Source organism: Lepisosteus platostomus, chromosome 1 (assembly GCF_059453375.1).
Source record: "Lepisosteus platostomus isolate fLepPlt1 chromosome 1, fLepPlt1.hap1, whole genome shotgun sequence".
Taxonomy (NCBI): Eukaryota; Metazoa; Chordata; class Actinopteri; order Semionotiformes; family Lepisosteidae; genus Lepisosteus; species Lepisosteus platostomus.
This window is the reverse complement of record NC_142611.1, coordinates 69251527-69268951: the sequence shown is the minus strand read 5'-3', so window position 1 is coordinate 69268951 and position 17425 is coordinate 69251527. Positions and strand designations below refer to the sequence as shown.

General features: G+C 51.8%; 1 protein-coding gene across 3 annotated transcripts in view; it reads left to right on the top strand.

Annotated features, from left to right (window-relative positions):
- spryd3 (SPRY domain containing 3) overlaps positions 1–17425 on the top strand; it is a 44562-nt gene that overhangs the window by 11508 nt on the left and 15629 nt on the right. For all 3 annotated transcript variants that reach the window (XM_088635442.1, XM_088635433.1, XM_088635451.1), the window contains exon 7: positions 16074–16223. In XM_088635442.1, the coding sequence (XP_088491568.1) occupies positions 16074–16223 (150 nt within the window). The remainder of the gene's footprint in view (positions 1–16073; positions 16224–17425) is intronic.

The window sequence follows — 17425 nt, the reverse complement described above, 5'->3', positions numbered from 1 at the left end:
GCCAGGGCTGATAGCGCCTGCCTGCTCTGACAGCTGCTGCCAACTGGGACCGGTCGGGCTGTTTGGTTTCACTCCACGCTGAGCAAATAAATAACTGAAATAAAGTAAATATGAGCTGGCAGAGGCAGATGGGAAGGGTTTGTTAGGAAGTGTTTACTGCCTGAGCGCCAGGATAAACTGTAGTTAACCGCTTAAGGAGTAAAATGTTTTGCAGACTTTCTTGTTTGGCTTAGCGGGGACGTTAAAAAACAAAAAAACACAGCCTGTTCTGTGTTTGACCTGAGGAAGTCCAGTATAGGACAGCGGCTCTCCGCCGCGAGTACACAGTGACGACACAGGTCGAAAAGGCGTTCGTAAACAAGTTTTTGTGGCGATCCATAAATCCCCAAGAGCTACTGAACCGATTTTTCCAGCAGCACCTCCTCTGGTCTCTTCTCTTTGCCTCAAGAGGAGCTTTTTCTTGTCACGCTGGCGAACGTGCTGATCCCTGGGAATGGCAGTGATCCGTCAGCCTTGACATGGAAACCGCCGCAGTGAGCGTGGGAGGTAATCCGCTCCAAATTCCCAGACCTGTAAAACCTGGAATCTGGATGCAACAGGGCCACAGTAAACACAACTGCTTCTGTCCGGTCTGACGCTGGCAAGAGCCACCGAGACAGCAGCAGAGCCGCGCTCTTCAGAGTGCTGTGTGGAACCTAAGGGGAGGTTTTTTACAGTCAAGTGAGACACATGAGCAGTAGAAGTGATCTAAATTCATGTTTTGTTATTTGTATTTCTAATATGTATTACTGGAATCAGTGAAACAGATACAGCACTTTGCTGATCGTCGTGGAACGAAGGCTGTTTTGCACCAACAGTGGTAGGAGCCTGGAACCAGCTCCCCAGCCACGCTGTCGAAGTGGAGCTGTTCCTCCTCCTCCTGTTCTCAGTTTTGAATGTCTCCCGTTGCCTTCTGTCCCCAGAACAGTGGCCGTCTGTCAGTTCCAGATCTCAATCTGGGTGCGAAGCCTTCCGTGGCAACTGCTTCTGTTCCGTTGGGTCGTGTCGTTCTGTGGGCCTCGCTCCCGAGGTCACGGACGTCACCGGCTTTTGTTTTCCACACAAAAAGGAAAACCAGTCAGAAGAGGGTTTTTAAGGTGAAAACAAACACATTCTTCTGTGTTGAATTCTCAGGCGCGGTACGGCGGAGCTCAGCAGTTCTGTTGCGGTTTTCACTTGTGAGCTCTGACAGCCTGGTGTGCGTGCGTGTGTGTGTGTGCGCATGTGTGTCTGCCCGGCCTGGGAACGGACCCGGCCCTCACTGTGACTCACGGGCTCTGCCGTGGGTCTGACGACTGGCCCTTCCTGACTCACACCCCGGGCCTCTCGCAGCGTCCCGACTTGTCTCTCGCGCTGAGCCTTCCTGTGCCGCGGCAGATTTACGAGGGGAGAGAAAACGGGGGGTCTCCTGTTAAATCCCCGGGGACTGTGAGCGGAGGCCTGAGTCACAGGTGATTTATTTCAGGCGTTTGTTGTTCTTTGACAATCGAGAAGGGAGAGAACAAAAAGAAGGAGCGCACAGCTGCCTAGCCCCTAGCAACGCAACCTGCGCTCCCACCGAGAGTCACCTTGCCGAGCGAAACCACAGGCCACCCTCTTCCCGCATCGGCGGCATTCCTCCCGAAGAGCCCCCCGGAGGCGCGCCCCTCCCCCTGCCCCCCTATAATTAGGCGGGTGAGTCACGAGACTGGGATCGCGATGGGCGTGCTACGTGCTCAGGAAGGGCATCGCCGCGCCCCTCGTCTTCTGATTCCGGCCCCTACCTGCCCTGGCCCCTCTCTACAGTGGCAGCGGGGCCCGCCTGCGGAGCATGTCGGGAATCGGGTCGGTCCCTCAAGGCCCTGTTTCCAGCTCCCCGCTTTCTAAACGGAAAGCCGTTCCCTGATCCAGCAGCTGCCGTGTCGGGTGGCCTCAGTGCAGGGGCGATCAGCGCCCGAGACCTGCGCCCCTCCTCAGGCACTGGATTTAGGGTGCACTGGAACCCCTGCCAGGGTTGGGCTCTTTACGGCCGGGACGATTGGAGCAGAGGCTGGGGGCAGCCAACCGCTAGCTGAGTGTAGGAATCAATATGACCAGTGTTGTGACTTTTGCAATGCATTGTGGGAACTGTCTGTGGTCTGCGCGTTTGTCTGTGGCAGCTTTGTGCAGCTGTGAAGGCCCTTTATGGCCGATCGCGGCGTGAGAAGTCTCCCCGATTCCAAGCTGCAGCAGTCCAGTTCCTGAGCAGCCTGATGGGCAACAGAAAGGCTTCTGTCTCGCGCTGCCAGCTGCACGTTTCGCCGGGGCGTGCGTGCCCCAGCTGAGCCGGAGGAGGCTCCGACAGCGCTGCTGCTCTGGGGAGAGATTGATGTATCCTCTCACGTGTTTCGTGCAGGAGCTGTAAGAGATGTGAAATTAAAGACTGCGCACAGAAGCCGAGCCATTAAATGGAGTCAATTTATTACCTATTATCTCCTTACAAAACAATTACAAGCTACCCCAGGGCACATGAGTAATGAGGAGGGTGTGGGGTGCGTGGGGGGTGCAGGGAGATGTCCCTCTGGCTTCTGCTACTGTAATTATTTTCTTATTTACGGACTTCGGCAGCTCTGACAGATCCAGTTATCTCAGCCCTCGCGGGGTTGTGGGGGGGGGCAGAAGCACAGTTTGAAGCTGAAGGGGGCTCACGGCCTACGACCGTGCCGAGCTCGAGCAGAGGCGGCGTTCCAGGAGGGGCAGAGAGGAGTGCACGCTCTCTCCAGGGCTCTCCGGGACCCGTCTCCTGGCTCGGAGAAGACGACCGTCGCAGAGCCCCCGAGCGTGTTGGCCGACAGCAGCGGCGTCGTTATCTTGATCGTCGCCCGTTCCTCCCCCCTCCCCCTGTCGGGAGTGTGTTGCTCCAGTGTTGTGGTTACGCACCGGCCGATCCTGTCACTTGGGGAAGAAAGATTGTTTTCCGTCAGGATTTCACTGTCGGGACAAGAAAAGCACCCATATTCCTACACAAGAGCACACAAAAGCGTGCTTTATAATGGGGGAAGAGCAGCCCGAATCCCCAGCAGCCTTGGCTGCATTCGAACGATGGTATTTTGGCAATTGAGAGGAATGTCTTCACAACCACTGGTGAAGCGCTGAGGTGTGCAGTTCGGGTTTTTTTTATTTTAATAATTCAGCTTTCTAATTCCCCTTGGAGCTGTATGGATTCAGATTTTAAAACCTCCTTTTTTCTTAGGAAATTAAATGTTTTTTAATTGGTTAACGACTGCAAATTCCAACCGCTAATTAAAGAGAACAATGAGTTGTGAAAGGTTCAGCGGATAATAATGTTGAAATGGGCCCAGACTTTCCTCCAAGGTGCTTCTCGCTGTAGAAAGCTGAGCGGGTGCCAGTTTCGTGACGCGCGGTTTCGGTTTTCCTCTGCCTTTGTCTCGGTGTTCGAAGGGGGGGCTGACCTCGGGGGCCGGGTGGCTCTTTAATCCTGCAGGACATGCGGGGGGACAGCGGCGGCACAGGAGTCAGCCGAGCTGGGTTCTGGAGTGTCGGAGCCGAGCCGACCCGCAACGGTGACGCCGTTTTAGGGAGGTTGAAAGTCGATACCGGAAAGAGCCGGCAACCTGAAAACACGTCAGTATAGTCACTGCAAACAAACATGAGCGTCAGAGGTCTTCGGCCCACATGGAAAAAGAAAGGAAAAGAACGCACAGTGTGCCAGGAGGTTGAGAAATCGAAAGGTGCTGTAACACGAGCCGGAAAAGTCACTGTTTCCCTCCTGCACTGTGTCAGAGCTCCAGACGTAGATCTTGACATTTTGAGAGGAAAACATCGTCGAGTCACCATCCTCTCCTGCTGGGGGCTCTGCTATGAGCTAACAAGACTGAGATCTTTGTTTTTTTTCTCCCACCTGGGCCACCAATGAGAGAGAGATCTGCTCCTACAGACTGAGACCTGTCCTCTCTCCCATTTGGGACACCAATGAGAGGAGAGAGATCTGCTCTCTTATAGTGAGACCTGTCCTCTCTCCTGTTCAGGACACCAATGACAGGAGAGATCTGCTCTCTTATTGTGAAACCTGTCCTCTCTGCTGCTCGGTACACCAGTGAGAGGAGAGAGATCTGCTCCTGCAGACTGAGGCCTGTCCTCTCTGCTGCTCCGTACACCAGTGAGAGGAGAGAGATCTGCTCTCTTATAGTGAGATCTGTCCTCTCTCCTGTTCAGGACACCAATGACAGGAGAGAGATCTGCTCTCTTATAGTGAGATCTGTCCTCTCTGCTGCTCAGTACACCAGTGAGAGGAGAGAGATCTGTTCCTGCAGACTGAGGCCTGTCCTCTCTGCTGCTCAGTACACCAGTGAGAGGAGAGAGATCTGTTCTTGCAGACTGAGACCTGTCCTCTCTCCCACTCAGGAGAATAGTGGTGGTGGGGAGGAAGCTTTTAACTGCAGACTGTTGCTGTTGCAGAGTATGTACATTTTTGCTGATGTCGCACTCATCTTTCCCTGTCTTTGCCCTCTGTCTCCTAGCTGAAAACAAGTGCAATGCGTGCCAGGGCCTGGGTATCGACCGCGTTTAACCAGGGATTTAATTACGTTCAGTGACTTTTGTTTTGTGCGAATGGAATTGGGTTGCATGTTGGCATTGGCAGCTAATTATTGTGAGGCAACTACCTCCCTGAAGACATAATACTATTCTTTTTTTTGTTATTAAAAGGTGGTGACAACTCCACATGCCCGGGACTGTGAAGGCAGGTTATTGGCATGATGTGCTGCAGCTCTTGGAGGTGGACTATTCAGGGCTGAAATCCAGCTCCGACTGCTTATCTCTTAGGCCGACAGGCGGAGGAGCCTTCCCACTGGGAATCCGTGTGGAAGTTTGCCAGGGAGTTAGTGCGCCGGGTTTCTCTACGTCTGCGTTTGGCGTGAATTTTCCGAGCTCCCCCTCGGCCGGCACGGTTTGCCCAAAGTCCGATTTGCATGCGCCAGCATTGTCACAGGGAGCGCGGGGAGCGATCCCAGCCCTGCGGAGAATCAGGTTGACCTGCTGCAGGTTATTCGGTCAGCTAGGGTGTCCTCTTAGGAAACGGAGCGTGATTCCATTTCCAAAGCTGCAGTGCTGGCGAGAGACAGCGGGGTCTCTGCCTCCGCAGGGGGTGGAAAAGCCGAGAACTTGGCGGACTCCGCTTCGTGCTCAGTCCTGACCCCTGCGGCAGGGGTGCTCGCTCTGATTTGGGACTCTTTTGGGTCTTTGATTTAATTGGACCAATTATAGTAATTGCTGAATTAAGCTAAGACAGGGTTTTTCGTTCAAGGTCTCTCTACCAATTCTAAAGCTCTTTGTAATTACTGCAGCCTCCTACTAACTCCTTGAAAGCTACCGTCCATGTTACCCTGAAGTACCACAGCCCAGGGTTAAGGTCAGATAATGTTATTTGTTTAACATGCATGGATTTTTAAAGAGTAAACTGCTTTGGTGTTCATGCTGTTTAAGGGTTGTTAGTGGTACTTTGTGAATTAGTAAGAACCCCCCGCAGGACTCAATCAGCCCTATCTTACATAAACCACCTAACGTCTGAAATACCTTGAATATACAGAGTGGATCTTTTCTGCCTTAATGATGATGTCGACTTCATTGTGTTCAGCTGCTCTGTGTAACATCCTTAAGGGGGGACTTCCGTGGAAAATTTTGAACTGCCATACCGCGCTTTAGAAAGTCAGGCATCATTGCATGATAGTCCTGTGCCCCCAAAACATCGCTATAAAGCCCCGCTGCTAGTCTCTTAACTCGGTCCTCTCAGCGTAGCCTCTTGAGCCACAGGAGATAACTTCAAGGGAACACAAGACAGGTCGCAGGCAAGAGGAGACCATTCCAACAATCTTACCCATTTGGTTGCTGGTAACTTATGGATCCACGGATCAAATCTGGCCGTTTCCTGCCCGGAAGAAGGCAGTGTGTTGGGTTCAGCGGCCAGGATGGGCTGCTTACTTCAGACATCCACAAGAGGTTGAGATTACACTGACAGGTGTTATAGTATAAGGGTGGAGTCCTGGGGGTCACACCTCTGAATCTGGAGCAGTGCTGCGTATTGATTTATGAGATTGCTTTTGTCTCCTGCCCAGAGCTGCTGTTACAGTGCCGTGGCCGCAATGTGCTCAATATGGCACCTTGCAGTGCCTCGCCCCCCTGTACCGGCGCAGGGCTTCCTGTGTGTCAGGAGGCAACTCTTTGAGGGCTGAGGTGTGAGACAGCAGCATGGCATCGCTGGGTGTTTCACGGCACAAGATCTTTAAATGGTGACGTACTGTATTCTGAGCCGCACTTTGCACTTTGATTCGTTGTTTTGCGCAAGGGAAATCTAGGAGGCTTTTGCCTGCTGGCCAGATGGCTGCGGACTGTGTTTAAGGCTCTCGCCCTTTGCTGAGGAATTTGAGTTCCCACTAATCCTCCCCCTGCGCTGTAGCCGGGGGCTCCCTGCCCTCCCGCAAACTTGACAGAGGAATTTTGCCGAGCAGCAGAAATATTTTGGGAACTCCTTAGAAACCCGTAACCAACAAATACTACCTGCACATTCATCGAGACTGAGCCCTCTGGCACTCACACTCTTCCTCCTGAGCTAAGCCATGTGCACCACACCAACACATGGTTAAACACCGAAACACACACGTGCGCGCAAACCAACACACGGGTGAACACCGACACACACACGTGCGCACACCAACACACGGGTGAACACCGACACACACACGTGCGCACACCAACACACGGATGAACACTGACACACACACGTGCGCACACCAACACACGGGTGAACACAGACACACACAAACGTGCGCACACCAACACATGGGTGTACACCGATGCACACCAGCACACGGGTGAACACCGACACACACGTGTGAGCACACCAACACACGGATGAACACCGACACACACGTGCGTGCACACCAGCACATGGGTAAACATTGACACACACACACGGGTGAACAGTGACGCACACCAGCACACGAGTGAATACTGACACACATGTGCGTGCACACCAGCACATGGGTAAACACTGACACACACACGTGCGCACACAGCAGCAGACGGGCAGACCTTCCTCTTCAGACTTGTGCCCATGGACGCCATCACGCAGGAGCCAGCTTGTTTGGCTGCGGGGGCCAACCTGCCCTTCTTAAAGAGCTGCCGGTGTATTTTTGGAGTGCTTTTAATTCCGTGTGAACCGCCGTGTCATCAGCACAGAAAAATGTAGTTTAAACCCTGTTATTCCACCATTTAAAAGTGAGGATAGGGGCTTCTAAAATGCCAAAATAAACAGTTTTAGAGGAGCTGGGGGGTTACGTTTTGCGCTAATGGGTGTTTGATGAGTATTTTGGTTCCGACGGGGCTGTCAGTATATACCTGGCCGGCGCTCTGCGGGTTGGTTTAACACACTGTGTCCAAACCACAGAACGATGAAGACACCAAGGTGTTAGTTCAGCGCAGTCACAGGCCTCCAGTCCTTGACCTGGAAGTGACACAGTATAGGCTGTTGGACAGGTCTACACTGGCATCTTTTCAGGTTTTCTCTCAGTTACTGTGAGGAGGATCTATCTCTCGGCCTGTATGCTTGCAGGGCAGCATCCAGGTGATCTTCAGGGTCACTACCTAAATGCTGGATATGGAGCTTTAGAGGTCAGTGGTGATGGTGTTACCAGTCTGTAGAAACCAGTGTTTTCAGGGTGGCCTGGAAGACCCTGAACTCGCAGGGCAGCAACGGAGACCATATAGCTGGGAACAGTCGGATGATTTTCAGAGATTATCTTGCAGTTGTGCGTGACTCTGGGTAGTTGAACACCTTTCTTTGGTCTTCAGCTGTTGCAGATTTTGAGACACCTGGAAAGCCTGTTGGATTCCAGCCCAGGAGGTCTGGAGTTTGGCACCTGTGTTATATAAGGTTACAAATGGCACATCTGGCACATCGGAGCAGGAGGAGATGATACCTCATTCTGCAGAGGCAGGGAGAAGAGCTTTTGCCATTAGAGGAGCCCACGGACAGAACAAGTCAGTCTTAGCAGGATTCCTTCATTGCTGAATATCACTCTGGAACAGCACTTGATCAGAGCTGTACGTCACAGTCCACATCAATTCCTTAGAAAGAATTACAAAGGCTTGTTTTGTAAAGGAATTTTTTTTCTGTTAATTTATTGCAGTTGTGCTGCATCGTGTGAGAATTTACTTGTCAAAACCCAATTTGCATGTGATCTGGACCAGTTGTGATGAGACTGCCGCCCACTCTCTCTCTCGTGTTCCCACAGAGCGCTGACTAGTCAGTGCAGGTGCTGTTCGTCTGTGTTATTAATTTGAATTTAATCTCAAACTCACTTATTATTAAGTCAGTGAAGGGTCTGATTGTGTAACAGAGGGCTCTGCTAGGACAAAAACCAGCAGGCACGTGGGTCACCAGGATCAGGATTGGGAACCACTGATTGAGCCGGCCAGTTGTGACCCCTTCTCCATGCCTGTATCTCAGGCAACAGGGGAACTAAACAGGCCATCACCCTCCCCTTGCGCCCCCTGCCCCCCCCGCCTTGTGGAGACTTGTCTGTCAGCACCGCTGCCAGAGTGCAGGAAGGCCCGGGTGGCCTGAGATGAGATCAGGACTGGTTCCCCATTAGTCAGCTTCAAGAGAGGCAGGAGGTATGACTAGGTGTGACCCCTTTTCACAAAGTGCAAGTGATGTCAGGGCATGAAAGTTGAAAAGGTGGCCGATTAGCAAAACAAATCAAAACAAAGGTGCGTATTTTTTGCTTCAAAGAACATAAGAAAGGTTACAAAGGCCAGGACGCCCTTCAGCCTCTCCAGCTAATTACACTGCAGGTAGCTGATCTCATCCAGCTGTTTCTTGAAGGAAACCAGAGTACCAGTTCCACACAAACTTTCAGATAAAGACATTCCTCCTTTTCCCAGTTTGAAATGCACGTCTCAGCACATACAATGCAGTCCATAATTATTTGGACAGTGACACAATTTTTGCTGTTTTGGCTCTGTACTCCAGCACATTGGATTTTAAGGGAAACAATGACTATGAGGTTAAAGTACAGAATGTCAGCTTTAATTCAAGGGTATTAACATCTATATTTATTGGGTAAACCATATAGGAATCACAGCCCTTTTCATACATAGTCCTCCCATTTTATGGGACCAAAAGTAATTGGGCACATTAACATAATCTTAAATTAAATTTGGCATGTTTGCAAATCCTTTGCAATTGATGACTGCCTGAAGTCTGTGACCCATAGATATCACCAGACGTTGGGTTTCTTTCCTGGTGATGCTCTGCCAGGCCTGTAATTCAGTTATTTTCAGTTCCTGCTTGTTTCGGGGGCTTTTTGCTTTCAGTCTTGTCTTCAGTAAGTGAAATGCATGCTCAGTGGGATTCAGGTCTGGTGATTGGCTTAGCCAGTCAAAAACATTCCACTTTTTGGCCCTGAAAAGCTCCATAGTTGCTTTAGCAGTATGTTTGGGGTCATTGTCCTACTGCAAAATGAAGTGCCTTCCAATGAGTTTGAAGCATTTGGTTGAATCTGAGCAGGTAAGGTGCTTCTGTACACTTCAGAACACATCCTGCTGCCGCCGTCTGCAGTCCCATCATCAATAAAGACAAGTGAGCCAGTTCCACTGCCAGCCATACATGCCCAAGCCATGACACTGCCTTCACCATGTTTCACAGATGAGGTGGTATGCTTTGGATCATCAGCGGGTCCGTTTTTTCTCCTTCCACCACACTGGTACAGGTTAATCTTTGTCTCATCTGTCCATAAGGCTTTGTCCCAGAACTCTAGAGGCTTTTTATGTACTTTTCAGCAAACTGTAACCTGGCCTTTCTGTGGCCTTTCTTACCAGTGGTTTGCATCTTGTGTTGAACCTCCTGAGGTTATGCTGGTGTATTCTTCTCTTTATGGTAGTCTTTGGCACATCTATGCCTACATCCTGGAAAGTGTTTCTGATCTGTTCAACAGTCAGTTTTTCTTCACGATTGAAAGTATTCTTCGGTCATCCACTACTGTGGTCTTCCGTGGTCTACCAGGTCGTTTGCTATTGCTAAGCTCACCAGTGTGTTCTTGCTTCTTAACAATGTACCAAACAGTTGATTTTGACACACCTAATGTTTTGGCTATGTCTCTGATTGGTTTATTCTGATTTTTCAGCCTCATGATGGTCCGCTTTAAAGGCATTAACACCTCTTTGGTCCTCATGTTAAGAGACAACAACAGACTCCAGACGCAAATGCCACACAAAGAATCAACTCTAGACCTTTTGTTAGCTCTCTTTTGCATGAACTAATGATGCAACAACACACAGCTGGTCAAGGAACAACTGAGCAGCCAACTGTCTAATTACTTTTGGTCCCCTAATATGGGAGGACTATGTATAAAAAGGGGGCTGTGATTCCTATAGGGTTCACCCAGTATAGACGTAAATAGCCTTAAATTAAAGCTGACATTCTGCACTTTAACCTCATACCCATTGTTTTATTTCAAATCCAATGTGCTGGAGTACAGAGCCAAAACAGCAAAAATTGTGTCACTGTCCAAATACTTACAGACTGCACTGAATATATAGAATAGGACAGGGTGAGATGCTTGTGTCTTGTGGGGTTAAAAGGTGACCAAAGTTGGGTGCTGCACATTGGTGGTGGGGGGGGGTCCCCATTACCTGTAAAGCGCTATATAAGTGTACGGGCACAAAAAGTCCACCAAGATAAGTTTCAGTCCTGGTGTCGGGCAGGCTGGGGTCAGGGCGTTTTACTGCAGTTGTACTCTGCCTCACATTTACGTGCAGACACCCCGCTGGCCTGTGTGTGTAAAATGTTTTTCTCGGCACTGTTTCCATTGGCTTGCTGAGTAAATTGAAAGCTATTTCATTGAGAGTGAGAAGTGCTCGCCGGGGCACGCACACACGCACTGGCCATCTGTGGGTCCTCACGCGCTCGCCGAGGGCCAGACCTCCAGCAAACAAACCAGCAGCAGCAGGGGGGAAAAAAAAAAGAGACTCCTTGTTTCTGAACTTGCCTGATTTTTGTTGAATTTTCCACTCGGTGCAATAAGAGTTCAAATTGGTCGGGCTGCAGTGGCCGCAGTATGGAATTAATAAAGCAGGCATTCGCTCGTTGTCATTCTGCACAGCGCGGGCTGTGCATTTGTGTTTGTTTACCCTTCTCGTCCTCCCTCTCTGTGTGTGTGTTTTTTTGCAGCCGAGCGCGAGCTCTGATCCCTTCATTAGGGACCTGGATTGCGGTCTTTGAAATGGCAGCCGGTCCGTTGCGCGCTTTATTAAGACTCTCTGGAGCGTGCAGCCCGGCGAGGGCGTGGCTCTCCGCAGGCCCAGATCCCACGCTGGGCTGCCGCCTCGGCTCCACACGCCCTCCGTGGACCGAAGGGAATCTTACCTTCCCCAGGCACGTACGCCCCCCCGCTCAGCCGCTGGGCTCTGCGCGCTAGGAGCTGCAGGAGGAACCTGTCCCAGGAAAGGGCGCCGGAGTCGGGGTGAGGGAAGGAGGGGGGCAGTTGTTCTCCCCCCCCCCCCCCCAGGCAACGTTGCCCCTTTGACGCGCGGCGAATGCTAGAAATAAACAGGAATGCCAAAAATTGTAAACGGGTCTTCGGATTTTTTCCATTGCCGACTGCTTTGTGTTAGCACGCGGAAATCTCGGAGTAATTAAAGCAGCATGTGGAGGGCCAAAGCACCAGGCCTGGAGAGGTGTGGAGGCGTGGGGGGGGGCACTGACACCCGTCTCCAGGGGGCGACCCACCCGAGTCGCGTGCGTGGCGGCAGGACTGGTTTTGGAACGAGAACGAGCTGCCGCGCGGGAAGATGGTAGACCTTCACTTCTGCCATCCAGCAGCTGCTGAATCGAGCAACTTGGAATTCTGGAAGCCGCTCTTGCGGTTAACGGATTCTCCTTCCCCTCCTGTGAAGCATTTTAAAATCCCGTCTGCGTGGCGCGGCCTTACCCACAGGAAGCTGCGTAGGCCTGGCGGTGGCGCAGGGCAGGTTCGGAAGAGCTTTCTGAATTTCACGCGGGATAATCGAGGGATTTAGGCCACGTCTGTAATCCTAGATTTCTTGTCTGTCAGCCACAGACAGATGCATCGAAAGACATCGTATCCATATACATTCATGTAATGTCACAGCTGGTCTTAAAATGAAAAAGGAAAAGAAACGTGCTTGTATTAAAGATAAACGATTTTTTCCCCGGAGTTTTCGATCTCGATGCCGGTGTGTTGGCACGTGCCCACCCCAAGATGTGTGTTCTCACCTGTCCGGGCCGGTGCCCCCCGCTGTGTGCCCGGGCTGGAGGGCTGGCAGGAGTGGCGGGGGGGGGGCTGGGTAACGTGGCTCTCTCAGAGAGATCCACTGGGCAGTGAGGACCAGGTGAGCTCGCACAGGGTACGGGGCAGGACACTGCGTGGACCTGTCCTGGTCACCGGAGATGCTGCCCTGGGCAGAATCCATCTGAGAGGCTGCCTCCGTGTCTCATTCCCAGAATTCCTCAATTGCAGACCTTTTTTAAATTGGGGCTCTAGAGGACAGGTTGTCATTGTTGTATAGTGAAAGACATCTGTAATTATTTGCAAAGGTATCCTCAGCTCTGCCGTGGTTTTATATCTGAAAGCGTATCTACTGAATGAATTTAACTGTCCCTCTTTTTAACTCCTCTGATCAGCATTGGTCAGTGGAGCAGCTCTGGGGGACGGGACCTGCTCAGCCCCAGAACAGATTGACTAGAGCTGATGCTGCTGTGAAGCCCTGATATGCTGTTTTTTCAGTCATATTACCTCCCCACAGCCGGGTCCTGGAGAAGCTCTGCTCTGTGCCCCGGGATCACAAGGCTCGCCACCGCGAGGCGGTGGTGCCAGCTGTGTGGGATTTTGGAGCGGAGTGCACTCCCTAAAAAAACAAAATGGTAACCAGAGGGGCACGCCACAACTTGTTTTGGCGTCAGATTAAGTGGCAGCAGCATCTCGGTGCCTCTCCGACACCTGAAACCGGCATTAAGACTGGTAATTAAGGCCGCGGTGCCCGTGCCGCGTGCAACTGTGTAATGTATGGCGCGGTGCAGAGCGATGAGTGAGCCCCGGGTCTGGCATTTGCGGCGGAGTGTGTTTGGCACGGAGGCCGCCGTTCGGTTCTGCCCCTCAGGTGTGGCGGCGCACAGCAGGTGCGTTGTTTGCAAGCTGTGACTCATCCCTGCGGGCAGGCTCTATCGCCAGGCCTGCACTCACTGGGGGCCCAGAGCAACCTTTTTCAAGGCACTTCCAAAGTACTTCAGCGTCAGCACTCCTTGTCTCCCCCAAGCAGAGCCGTGTCTTTTTAATAACAACGAGCATGGTGGCGATGTGCAGGTGCAGTACTGTTCAGAATTACTTGTGTGCTGCCCCTGTCGCGCCAAGCGGTGGGCAGACAGGAAGTTCCTAAACTCTCTGCCTGACAGGCGACAGTCCAGCAGAGATGTTTGCGAAGAGTCCAGCTGCAAGTGCAGGAGGTAACAGTGGGCGTCGCTGCTCGGAAACCTTTGCTTCGGCCCTTTTCTTTCGTCACCTCAGCGAAGGTTTGCGAGCAGCTCCACGCCCACTGATACCGGTTTATGTGAGGACATGCATCTTGCTGATCTTGACAAAGGTTAATATCAATATTAAGTTCTTGTTTTCCTTTCTTTGGTGATAATAGAAGAAAAATCATCTTCAGCAGCACCTTCGCTCCTCTTCGTGAGTTGAGCCCCATCCTGGACTTCTGGCCAGGAATGTCAAGACCAGGAGCACTTAGATCGGATAGAGGCAGGCAGCCAGCACAAATCTGAGTTCATTTCAGGTCTAACAGGATGACGTTGCTTCTACAAATTACACTGATGAATAGCAAAACAAATATGTGTAATTGCTTTTATTATTCTTTTTTTGGGGGAGGCGAACAGTCGGTCAGACATTGCTTGTGCAGCGTGTGAACCGAAAGATTAGACACTGGTTTTGGGGCTCCCCAAGGGGTGACTTCGTTCGAGCAGGCTGCGGGGTGGGGGGGTCCACCGCGTGCCCTTTGAAAATGTAACCAGATCACAAAATGGCAACCTGAGCTCCAGCACAGTAAGTGTATGATGCAAAGGAACAAGTAATAGGTTTATTCCATGCTGAAAAAAAGAAGAAAGAGAACACAACGTTTCGGCCGTGGAGCCTTCTTAAGTGTATGATGTCCTGCTCAGCGGCCCTCACCAGAATGACCCAGCGAACGCTGACACCTGGTGCTCTGGGGCTGGCTTGCACATCGAAAGCCCTGAGGCTGTAGTAGCTGGGGCAGCTGGTAAAGCAGCATAAAGCTCGACAGCATCTCATTTCCTGCCCTGGACTGCGAATCGTGACCCAGCCTCGGCAGCCCGGCGGACAGGAGAGGTCCCGCCGTGTCCCAGAACTCTCCCGCCGGTTGTCGAAGACGAGTGGAGGGGTCTTGCGACATGTACCGAGCTGGTTTTTCCCAGTTTTCCCAACTCTTCCTCTCGGCTGCTGGGAAGCGGAGACGTGTATGGCGGACAGCTGAGGCGAGGTGGCCAGGCCAGGCCTGGGTGCGGACGCCCGGGGGAAGACAGGGAGAGGGGAGTTGACGTCACTGCAGAGGAACTCGTGTCTCTGCCTGGTCTTGTTGATGTTTGTGCATTCCTAGACACAGAGGAGGTTCCTCTGACCTTTAGACAGAATTTTCTATCTTGCCTGCTGTCCAGGCTTCCACCGATTTCCTTTTTGTGCACTGAAGTGACGATGAAGCTTTGGGGGGTTGTAGCCATCTCCGTCATTATTTCATCAGAAAGGGACATGTTGCAACCAGCTTCCTGAGTTCCTAAGCAGGAATATAATTAAACATGTATTAAACATCCTCTTTTCATGACTGATATCCTAAGTAATTGGGTAATTGGGTCTTTTTTAGTTGAGTTCCTTTAGAAATCTTCATTCTTCCCCCACAATTTTATTAAGTATTTGTAAATGCCGGAAATGCAATTTTATGTACCCATACCTTGTGTGATTTTGTTTTTTTTTGCTGACACAGTGATTGAGTGGCACACTGACTGACTGGTTGACTCTCTAAACTGCTGGTCTCTCTGCCTGTGTGCGTCAGTCTGAGGGGCTGCCTGTCTTTCTGCCTGTGTGCGTCGGTCTGAGGGGCCTGTGTGTGTCAGTCTGAGGGGCTGCCTGTCTCTCTGCCTGTGTGTGTCAGTCTGAGGGGCTGCCTGTCCCACTGCCTGTGTGCGTCAGTCTGAGGGGCTGTCTGTCTCTCTGCCTGTGTGCATCAGTCTGAGGGGCTGTCTGTCTCTCTGCCTGTGTGCGTCAGTCTGAGGGGCTGCCTGTCTCACTGCCTGTGTGCGTCAGTCTGGGGGTCTGTCTGTCTCTCTGCCTGTGTGCGTCAGTCTGAGGTTCTATCTCTCTGCCTGTGTGCGTCAGTTTGAGGGGCTGCCTGTCTTTCTGCCTGTGTGCGTCGGTCTGAGGGGCCTGTGTGTGTCAGTCTGAGGGGCTGTCTGTCTCTCTGCCTGTGTGCGTCAGTCTGAGGGGCTGTCTGTCTCTCTGCCTGTGTGCGTCAGTCTTAGGTTCTATCTCTCTGCCTGTGTGCGTCAGTTTGAGGGGCTGCCTGTCTCATCCTGTGTGCATCAGTCTGAGGGGCTGCCTGTCCCACTGCCCGTGTGTGTCAGTCTGAGGGGCTGCCTGTCTCACTGCCCGTGTGCGTCAGTCTGAGGGGCTGCCTGTCTCACTGCCTGTGTGCGTCAGTCTGAGGGGCTGCCTGTCTCACTGCCTGTGTGCGTAAGTATGAGGGGCTGCCTGTCTCACTGCCTGTGTGCGTAAGTATGAGGGGCTGCCTGTCTCACTGCCTGTGTGCGTAAGTATGAGGGGCTGCCTGTCTCACTGCCTGTGTGCATCAGTCTGAGGGGCTGCCTGTCTCACTTCCTGTGTCCGTCAGTCTGAGGGTCTATCTGTCTCTCTGCCTGTGTGCGTCAGTCTGAGGGGCTGCCTGTCTCACTGCCGGTCTGGCTGTTTGCCCCTCAGGTCCTGGAGTACGTGGGCAAGGGGAAGAGTATAATGGATGTGGGACTGGCCCAGGCTCGCTATCCTCTCAGCACCCGCAGCCATTATTTTGAGGTGGAGATTGCGGATGCAGGGGAGAAGTGCTACATCGCCCTGGGGCTGGCTCGGCGGGTGAGTGCCTGTTATCGTCATCCTTATCCTTGTTGCCGTCTCTCCTAAGATAGTCTCTCAGCCCACATTTTTACCTCTCTCTCGTCACTCCGAAAGTTTGACGGTTTAAATTCTTCAAATAGCTCTGCCGAACATGAGACCAGTGTTTTCCTGAGGCTCCTGCAAGAATGCAGCACTTGGAAGTACAAAATAAGGTTCTAACCAGCTGAGCGCTTGGCTGTCATTTGAGAAAACAGTGGTAGGTCTCTGGTAAGATAGATCATCATATGTAATTTGAGTTAATTAAATACAAGCAAGAATATCTGATGTCTGTTTTTTGGTATCTGAGAAAACACAATTGTTGAAATTTGCATCTGCGGCATTGATCTGTATCAGCTTTCAACCTTTCCTGACCTTCAGCTTTTGACAAAGCCAACCCGGTGGATGAAACTAGGACCCACAGGTACAACTGGGATAGTAGTCCTCGAGTGTGTTGAGGGCAAAGAGGAGACGCATACGCATACGCATACACAAAGGATGGCGGGGGTCTGGAACAGTGCCCCCTTGTGTTATTGAAGCTGGTTTGCTCAGATCCTGCAGGAAACAGCTGGCTTGTTACTGGCCAGTAAATGAGTTGTCCAGCCTCAGATGACCCCCCTCGTGTTAGTATCCTTCCTTACAGTGCAAAGACTTGTGCACACACTGTCTGGACCCAGCTTCCAGTTTGCCTGCATGTTTGAGCTAAGTGAAACAACATGTGTGAGGAGCTCTGCGATCGGGACCCCTCTGCTCCGATAGCTGCCTGCTTTGATGTTCCGCAGTTGTCTATTATTATCAACGCCCCAAGCCAAGTCTGCTTACTCACTTTTTCCATTTTAAGTTATGAATGGTCCAGCCCGTAAAAAACAATTAAAGAAATATTTGCAGGTCCAATTTGGAACCCTAATTTCTTTTTCCAAAGAATGCACACATGCGGTTTCCATTTGGATGTCAGCACTCACCGTATGGCAGGACACATGCACACGCACAGCGCGGCTGTGTGAGGCGCCGCATCGCGGCCCGTGCCCAATTCAAGCCAGCTGAGCCGGGAGAGGAGCACTGGCGGCTGTCACGCACGGCACAGACGCCCCGCCTGCGATCCGACCTTCCTCTTTTCCACACCGTTTCCTGGGAGCACCGGCTTCTTTCCGTGCCTTTGTGGGTAACCAGGTGGTTGTGAAGCC